This window comes from Phycodurus eques, chromosome 12 (assembly GCF_024500275.1).
Source record: "Phycodurus eques isolate BA_2022a chromosome 12, UOR_Pequ_1.1, whole genome shotgun sequence".
NCBI lineage: Eukaryota > Metazoa > Chordata > Actinopteri > Syngnathiformes > Syngnathidae > Phycodurus > Phycodurus eques.
This window is the reverse complement of record NC_084536.1, coordinates 20,944,986-20,954,594: the sequence shown is the minus strand read 5'-3', so window position 1 is coordinate 20,954,594 and position 9,609 is coordinate 20,944,986. Positions and strand designations below refer to the sequence as shown.

The 9,609-nt window shown below is 43.6% G+C and overlaps 1 protein-coding gene across 2 annotated transcripts; it reads right to left on the bottom strand.

The window, feature by feature from the left end:
* ehhadh (enoyl-CoA, hydratase/3-hydroxyacyl CoA dehydrogenase) lies at positions 1–8,348 on the bottom strand. Of its 2 annotated transcripts, none has more exons than XM_061692605.1 (7): positions 8,155–8,348; positions 7,835–7,938; positions 7,284–7,453; positions 6,732–6,843; positions 6,028–6,132; positions 2,597–2,938; positions 1–1,474 (listed from the first exon to the last, which is right to left on the bottom strand). In XM_061692605.1, exons 1-7 carry the CDS (start codon positions 8,226–8,228, stop codon positions 240–242), a joined length of 2,142 nt encoding a protein of 713 aa, XP_061548589.1. In that variant the 5' UTR covers positions 8,229–8,348; the 3' UTR covers positions 1–239. The 2 variants fall into 2 exon arrangements, with proteins under 2 accessions (XP_061548589.1, XP_061548590.1); XM_061692606.1 differs by having other exon boundaries at positions 7,835–7,933; positions 8,155–8,234.
* Positions 8,349–9,609: the final 1,261 nt, after the last annotated feature.

The window sequence follows — 9,609 nt, the reverse complement described above, 5'->3', positions numbered from 1 at the left end:
TTTACTGTCTGATTTATTCAATATTGGTATAAAAATAATTTGTACAAATAAATGCCTCCCCCGATAAATGCCTTATCCCTAATATGCTTATGTATAATATGTGAGGAAATACGATTATTGAAACACATCCCAACATTGCCCGTGATGAAGTCTATTTGGAACATGATAACCATATAAGAAATCAGTCCTCAATATGCCGAAAGGTGCCATTTTAGAGGGGATTATGAAATCTTGCAGATTTAAAGGTGGCTGTGAGTTTTCTTGATGATTTCCCTCCACTTGTGGACAGGCGGGCTGCCGCTGGCCACCAGCCTACGGAGCAGACCGCTGGGCTGCAGATAAAGCACATCTGGGTGGGCCTGCTGGTAGTGCTCCAGCCTCCCCAGGATTTTGGTCAGGCCCACCATGCCCGCGTAGAACATAGGACCTCCGCGGTGCTTGGGCCAGCCGTAGCCGAACACGTAGATGACGTCGATGTCTTCGGGTCCGGCCGCTATTCCTTCCTCTAGGATGCGGAAGCCTTCGTTGATTAGGGTGTAGAGGCAGCGCTCCAGCACCTCCTGGCGATCTATGCGGCGTGCCACAAGGCCGCGTCGGGCTCGGTACTCCTCCAGAAAGCGGTGCAACCATGGGTCAGGCCTAGCTTCCCGACTGTTGTCGTACCGATACCATCCACGGCCTGTTTTCTGTCCAAACCGCCCTTGCTCATAGAGAAGATCTCCGAGGGGACTGTATCGGTGGCCTTGTCGGACTCTACTTGCCGTGCCAGGCTGCGCCAGACCTTCTCCCTTCCTAACTCTCCAGCCTACGTCGATCCCGGAGAGGTCCGACATTCTGAAGAGCCCCATGGCGAAACCAAACTCCTCCAGCGCTTCATCGACCAACTTGGGTGTGGCTCCCTCTTCCAACAAGAACAAGCCTTGCTCCAAGTATGGCTTCAGCATGCGGTTCCCCACAAACCCGCGGCAGTTACCGACAGCCACGCCGACTTTGCCCATTTTCTTTCCCAGATTCATGGCGGTGGCCACAGCTTCAGGAGAGGAGCGCGACCCATACACCACCTCCAGTAGCTTCATGACGTGTGCTGGGGCGAAGAAATGCATCCCGACCACCAGCTCTGGGTGGCGGCTCTGCGAGGCCAGGAGGTCGATGTCTAACGCGGACGTGTTGGTGCACAAGAACGCATCTGGTTTACAAACGGCGGACAGCTGCTGGAAGAGTTGCTTTTTCAGGTCCACGTCTTCAAACACGGCCTCGATGACCAGGTCAACATCCGCTACCGCCCGAAGGTTTTGGCTGTAGGTAATCAGGTCAAGGGCAGGGGCCACGCCTCGTCTCTTGGCCCCGCGCCTTAACATGCCCGATATTGCCTGCTTTGCCTCCTTCAGTGGCTTCTCCTGGACCTCCACGGCAACCACAGACAACCCCGCCTGAGCAAGCGAGACCGTTATACCTCTTCCCATTGTACCAAGACCTAAAAAGACCAAACAAATACATTACGAGATGATTTAAGTGACTTCTACTGTAGAAAATTGGTTTTGTCTACATTAACAGAAGTGGTTGTCTACTTCAATCTAGTACATAATAATAATAATAATAATAATAATAATAATAAGAGCTTGGATTTATATAGCGCCTTTCAAGGAACCCAAAGCCGCTTTACACAATAAACAGATAAGAGCAGAGAACAAAGGACAATAAACATAAAAATAAAATAAAAAAACACATACAGACCTCTTTTTGTGTGACATTTACAACTCTAAAAAACATTTTTTTTGCCTCGAAGCGGACAGTGCGGTTGCTTCCAAGCCTGCAATTTTAATGCGCAAGCTGCTGGGCTTCACATATCCAGAATGCTCGACAAGCAACACTCTCTGCAGGGAGGAGACTTTGATTTGTACCAGGAGGACTGAAAAAGCTTCGTATCAACAATGATAATACTGCAATGTCCAGAGCTAAGGCACAGCAGCAGAGTAAGTTCATGTTAGCATGTGTGATTATCTTACGTCTTTTTAGCCATGTAGAACGGTCGTTGGTTGACAATTTTCTCGACCTACGAAGTTTCATGGTTACGAACGGTTTGCAATTAACTAGTTTGCATCCCTTCCACTTTGCAAGGAAATCTCAGGAGAAAGGATGAAGAATTTTTTTTGAGTGTGTTCCTGTTTTTCATTTGATTATTTTGTCCTGGAAGTGTTTTTCATGCAAATATTTTTACTGTAATTATGACAATTATAATTAGGACCAATTTACATACAAAAACTGGTTACTCCTGTGTCGTAGGAACGGAATTGTGAACCAAAGACCCACTGTACAGTATACTCAAAAGATACAAGGATGTGGCGAAATGCAGGGAAATATAATCGGGGCATGAGACAAAGTTTAATGAGGGGCCATTTTTTATAAATGAAAAACTTTCAGACATTTTAAGCCACAGGCTGTGCTGCTTTCTTTTTTTGTTTCAACAAGGCAGCTACTGTTAGTTTTGAAAAGGACTGCTTAAACATGGAAATACAAAACGTCATGATGGATAGTTGTATATCATTGCTAATTGTCATGGTTAGTCCATGTCAATATATTGGTGTTCCAGTCTTACCAATGACCGCCGTTTTACAGATGGGCTTGGGCCTGCTGCTGTCCCAGCGAGCTCCACCAGGCATGCTCCACCTGGCCACAGCTCTCTGAGCAAAGAAGTTGTACTGCAGAGCTCGAGCCTGGCCAGAGGTGAACAGCGTGGCCATCAGTTCCTTCTCCCGCTCCATGCCCTGGGCGTAGGGCAGGGTGGCGGCCGCCTGCAGCGCCTGGACGCAAGCCACCGGCGCTATGGCTCCACGGGCCTTTTGGCGCACCTTCTGCATCGCCGCCACAAACAGGGCATCCACATCGGGAGGGCAAGGGCACGGGCGAGTGCTGATACGGCAGGCATCCAGAGACTGTTCTGAAAGTGACGAAAGCTGACTCAGAGGAAAGGACTTTTGCTGGCAAACATGTGCATTACTCTGCAAAACTCCAAAAAGCTCGCCATTAGATTTGTTGTTTTAGCAATGCTATCATGACCATTTACAGGTCAGGGAAAAAAGCACAGCCCCCTACCCCGTAATTTGCGAGGGATAGCGAAAATCCGTAAATAATTGACGACATTAAAATTGCATTGAAACATTTTTTTTTAACCTCCAAAAATTCTTGACTAAGCGGGGATATACCGCCCACTATGCGTTTTTCACGAAAGAAAATAAGAATTTGCGGGTGTCAAACCACGAATATGCAGGGGTCCACTGTATGCATCTTATTGCACTCACAGTGATTTATAACAATTATATTTACTGAACATATTCTAATCTCCTTAATGCTCAAAATGTCCTCCTCCAACATTGCAACAATTCTCAAACCTTTCCAGAATACTGACTTACATAGCACGACAATTTCGATATGCATCCATTTCAAGAAAGGTTTCCGAGATGAACTCTTGTACACCACCATGTGAGTTTTGGGAATTATGAGACATCTCTTGGCCATTTTTTTTTCTTTGTGTTGAGAGCCAAAATTTGAGGGACAGCCAAGCTTCAGATACAGTTAGCGTTTCATCTTATTCAGCGGACACGCCCACAGCTTTTGCCAGCTGAAACAACGATTTGATTTGACACGATTTTGAAGCCTCGTTTTTGAATCATTCAAATTCAGCATGGTTGTTAACAACCCTCTTCTCTCTGGTGTGTTGGATTTACAAAATGTTTATTTTGAAGTTACGGCTTACAATTTTTTCTTTGTGTCTTTACTATCAGAACTACCTCACAATTCCCATTGTCTGCCTTCTCCACTGGGGATTCACCGTGTGTACTCGCCAGCGGTCTTTTAACTTGGAAGTCAATTTCCTGGTGAGACGCTGCAGGAGGACTCGATATTACAAAGAGATCGGGTGTCTGCGCTGATTTCAATTTGGGGCAAATGGGGGGAAAAAAAAATCAACTCAATTCCCCATTCCTGTCTCTTGTGACATGATTACACGAGACACCGCTGAATTACACCGGGCTCCAGAAAATGGGTCACCGTGGCAAAGATTAAACGGTGGCTCACAATCCACTGTCTACAATTTGATCCAATAAACAAATCGAATCAGTATCATGAATAAAGAATGAATGGAAGGAGGTCATTTTAGGCCTTAACACATACCTCCAGCCTAGAGTTAAACTCAACATTTAGGTGACGTGGCAGTGGATGACCACAAGGGATCTTTACTGCATTCAGCCATTAATCTCTAAATGGTCGCACAGTTTTCGACGGATTTATTGTGCGCAGAGAGGGTCGTCCCGACAGATGTGATGGGCAGATGTCGCAACCGCTGCGCTAAAACACTTAATCCCGTCAGCGTGCGCGTGTGCGGGCTGTGTCAGGAACACGTGCGACCATTCAAATGCACACGCTTGTACTTTGACGCATGCATGCTGGTTGGCTCACATGCTCACTCGCTCGATGGTGGCTTTGTGATGTGAACCCGTGTCCCCGTTCTTTTAGCAACCCTGGCAATTTAATCAAGACGGGAACATCCGTCCGAATAATCAAAGATTTCAGTTTGATCGACTCTCATCTTCGTTGTGCTTTGTCTCCTCCCTTTCTGCCTGACTTGCTCGCGTCCTCAAACAATCAAACAACCCTGCTCAAAGTCATGTCGGCTGGCGTAGCGGAGAAGAAAAGGGGAACGTCTAAGATCCACGATTCAAACAAGCATCCCTCTGTTCACTGCCAACCAGCCCAAACCCCTCTCTTAATCGCGTAAAACAAAAACAAGTATTACTTACTACCAAACACAACATTCTGAATTGAGTTATCTTAGCATGAAGTGGGCTAGCCTAGCTTGATTATCCAGCTCATCCCAATGTTTCTAACTGGACAATATTAGTCGTTCTTCGCAAAGGATGAAGAATATACGCCTGTGGGTACTGTTATATGGTCGGTCTACATGTGTTCTAGCAACGTTTGTGTTCAGATAGCCGTTCTTAAAGGGTAACAACACCGCCACATAGATGATAATTGTTAGCACGTGTGCCTACACTGTTTCTCACTCAATGTTAGCAGTCAGGTCGCTAAGGCGATATGGTTGTTTAAAGTACACAATATGAAATTATTTTTGCTTTACGTTTAGTTTGATAGTAACTTTCAACTGAGAGTCGCAACCAGCTTGAAGCCTCTATTTTAAATATTTATTAATGATACATCTACCAAATTGCCGTTTGTTGTGAAATGAGTTGAGTCACCTGCCACCATCCCGCGCTCTTATCTCAAGTTTAAGCTCGCAAGTCAAAGCAAAAAATAAATAAATCATCTGATCTACGACTCATATCTAAAAAAAAAACTCATAATTCGGGTCACTCGTATCTCAAGGCACCACTGTACTGTAATGCGTTTTAAAAAAAATGTCTTTCCAAAAATAATTCTCAGTTTTGATTGGAGGTATTCTTTTAACAATACTATGTTTATTCGTTTTCATTAATGACTCAAAATATACCCACCACTGAGTTAATTTGACGTTTTTATCTACGAGGTGGAGAAAGTGAAGTGTTTATTTGAGGTGAGGCATTTGCTTATTCAATAGGAGAAACAATGCATGATGGAGAAATATGGTATTATCATCGAATTTGAAGATGCACCAAAAGTCAATCTTAGTATTCCAAATGCCAGAGTTTTTTTATGTGCGTGGAGAACAGCACAAACACTTAGCCATTCATGAGTCTGATTGAAAAACTAATGTCAACATAAAACCAATTAAAACACACTGCCAAGGACTCATTATGAATGTTCTGAAAATGCTTGTCTCTTTTGCCCTTTCTGAATAATAGACCAAAGGCGGCGGAGACATCAGAGTACGGTCAACCATCAAACATTCATGGCCACAGCTGCGTATTCTCATCCCCTTCACGACAATTGTAGAAGTCAGCTTCCTCACAAATATACTGTCTTTTGTAGAAAATGCCACTTCCCACCAGAGAGCGGATATCATGTGTGCTGTCTGTGCTTTGCTTTTTGTCTCACCTGCAACACTCACGGCAAACTCGACAGCAGCGTCCACGGCGCTGTGATCTGTAAGCCGATCCACTATTGAGAGTTCCAGCGCTTCGGCGGCGGTGATGTGACGACCTGTGAGACAAACATGACAGCCGGTGCTTGAAAAAGATCACTGGCTGAGAAAAAGAAGCAGTGTTTCCAGATTTTCAGATGTTACCACCCCCCAATGTTTCCTCCACCCAAATGTATGCTTAATTGAAAAAATAAAAAACATGCATGTTATGTTTTTTGAAGACTTTAAATTTTCCATTGGTGTGAATGTGACTATGAATGCTTGTTTGTCTACATGTACTTGCGGCCAGTTCACTATGTAACACACCTCTCGCCCAAAGTGAGCTGGGATAGGCTCCAGCTCACCTGCAACGCTAATGTGGTCAAATGCTACAGAAAATGGATGGAACGATGAGTTTGAAATGAGTTTTTTTTTTTTTTTTTTTTTTAAACAAAAGATGCTTAAAATGGTTCCAAAAAAATCTTCAGCAATCGCACAAACAGAAAACCATGATACATACTGACCTCTGCTGGCCATTTATTTACACATGGAGACTGCATGCAAAAATGCGGTTGCAAAAGCATGTATTAGATTTTAAAAAAAAAAAACAACAACAAACGAAAACACTCCATTTCAAAGGATAAATTCAGGCATATCAAGTAAAAGGTGTGGTTGTTACCTGTGGTGATAAGCTCTAAAGCTGCCGGTAGTCCAGTGAGCCTCGGCAAACGTTGGGTTCCACCTGCAGCAGGTAGCAGACCCAGAGTCACCTCCGGAAGCCCCACTTTAGCCTGAAATTGAGCCCAGAGATGAAGATGAATGGAAAGAACTAGTAAGTGCGGGTTGCAGTAGTACACATTTCCTCAATGAGTTGCCGGGAAATTGTATTTACTCAACTGAGCACAAGGCATTTATTTGAAATAGGTGTCTATTTGAGAGGATGCTATTATTGGAACAAATGTTCTGTGCTTTGCAATGATTGGTCGACGGAGAATTGTTACGCTTTTTTCTTTTTCCCAAGCGGTAAGGCATTTATATAAGTAACAGACAATCCAGGCTTATATTGACACAATGAAGGAAAACTGATTTCCAAGAGGCAGCATAGTCTCATTCCAAAGAGACTTGCTCGTTTAGATTTTTCTGTATTGATTCTTTATTTTAAGCATTCTCTGTGACAAGTGCTTCATAAATGAAATGTTTTACTTATTTACAGCCTGAAAATTGAACAAACCTTGGAATGCGCTACTCGATAGTGACAGCCGAGCGCCAACTCCAGGCCTCCGCCCAGAGCGATCCCCTCTATGGCCGCCACCACCGGCTTGTTCGCAGCCTCTATGGCGTGGATCATCGGCACCAGCGGAGGCCCGGTCATCGGGCTCCCAAACTCTCTGATGTCTGCTCCTGTTAATCAAGACAAACAAATCGAGTGCCTTAAGTTTTGTAAGTAATGATGACTGTGTAGCTGCCTGAAAGCGGCTCTGGATCTTCAGCCAACCTACCTACTGATGTCATGGGCGGAGAAAGTCAGAGTGCCGCAGTTAGTATGTAAATTAGCCCTACTGTTAGATCACAGTGAGGGGGAAGTGTAGAACGGCTTGCTCACAGAAACATTTTCAAAAACAGAATTTAAAAAGATTTACTTGTGTTGTGTCATTTCTAACGTGATGGAAGTTAGGTGGGCAGGCACACAAGAGACTCAACAATTTTCCAACAAGCCATTTTCCATAACATGTCCCCTTTAATATGATTGACAGAAAAACGTTGTAGTGTACAGTAATTTACCTCCACAAAACACTCCATTCTGTCCACATATGACAACACACTTCACCTCAGGATCACCGAGGGCTCTCTTCACAGTGTCCACAATGCCCTGACGTACTGCTGCACTGGAGACAAAAAAAAAAAAAAAACATTTTACTGTTATGTCATTGTCAAATTATCTCAGTCTTCGGGAGAAAAGGATGAGTAAACCCGTACAGGGACGAATAAGTGGAACCGGTGAATGCACAATCTAATTCGATGTATATAACACATTTCATTGTGCAGCTTGAAGTCATGATGTGGAGGAAGAAAAAGTCAAACACAAATGCTGCATAACTCACCTTAGTGCATTTACAGGTGGGTTTTGGAGGGTAATCAAGCCGACAATTCCCGAAACACGTAAATATCGAGCCATTTTTCCACACGAGCGATAGCACACTATTTTTTTATTGCGTGCGGTGAACTTTGGCACTTCATTGTTTTTGTTGGTGGAACTACTTGAACTTTACCACACTCTCTTTGCGCCTTGTGGCCGTGACAGCGTCAACAGATTTGTTCGTTGATCACTTCAATGCCGCTCAACTCGTGGCGTTGAGGGACATTACCGCCTCCTATAGGCCTGGAGGACACGTGTAATATTGTTACTGTTGTTACTGTTATTACATTATTATTGTTATTAGTCATAGACGTCCATTATTAACCTTTAAGTTAATCTATATACAGATAAATATTCTTCACTCAAATATTCCAACTGTCAAAAAAGACCATTCCACGGGGAAGTGACGTCATTACACGGGCGGCTCTCTTGGCTTACACGTGATTCAGTTTATTTATTTTTTTCCCCGTTAAATTATACGTAACATATGCTCACAAACACACTGATCACTACTAATTTTTACACTCAATTATTGTTAATAAATAAATATGTTGGACATCGTTTCGTCATAGTGTTGGCGGTTCGCTCTTTTCTGTTTCTGTCTGTAACGTGGACCCAACTGCTTTAGAATATGCGTTCACGCGTCCTTTTTTATCGTAATAGTACAAAATTATTGGCCACCCTAAAAATTGTAATCCAATAATCAAACGCTAGTGTTTTTTTAATTTTATTTATATATTTTTAGTTTTTTAGTTAGGGTCAAATGACAACCAGAAAGTGTTGTTGGAAAAGACGTCACGAAGTAGATGGTTCGCGCTGTCAACTTTCAGCCTGTCACGTGACCTGGCTGTTTTGGAATGTACGTTTACCCGACCTTTTTTTTTGTCATAATAGTACACATTTATTGATCACCCTCAAATTTTCGTGACAATACTTAAAAGCAGGTATTAAAAAAATAAGGGTCAAATGGCAACTGTGAACGAGGCGTGATTAGGATTTCCACATAGTTTCCAGGAAGGACACGCCCCACTGCAACATGATTGGCCCCTGCAACGTGGGAAGGGAAGGCTGCGCTGCTGGAACGAGATGAACATTCCAAACATGTATCACCTTAGTACGAAATAAAAACAAAAACGTTTGTTATGGTTTGATTTAAGGGCTAAGGTTGGGTCTTACGGCGGTTTAGGATGGGTTAGGTGAGGATTTGGGTGGGTTAGGGTTAGTGGGAAAGATATTAACGCCGCCATACTTAAGCCACACCTTTGGAAACAACAGCCAATCATAGTACAGCGACGCATGTCCTGGAGCCAGTAATATTGGAGCAGGGCGTGTGCTGCCTAGAAACTGTGTGGGAATCATAATGACGCGAACGTTTTTTTCTTTTTTTTGGGGGGGGGGGATATTTTAGGGGGAAGTGACG

Bases quoted from the DNA above. Each gene is read 5' to 3' on its own strand.
- ehhadh (XM_061692605.1), bottom strand. From the start codon at position 8,228: ATGGCTCGATATTTACGTGTTTCGGGAATTGTCGGCTTGATTACCCTC. The intron at 6,133-6,731 runs GTAACAACCACA...TTTGTCTCACAG, and splicing joins TTTAGAGCTTATCACCACAG to GTCGTCACATCACCGCCGCC. The intron at 2,939-6,027 runs GTGAGACAAAAA...CGTCACTTTCAG, and splicing joins GTTTGCCGTGAGTGTTGCAG to AACAGTCTCTGGATGCCTGC.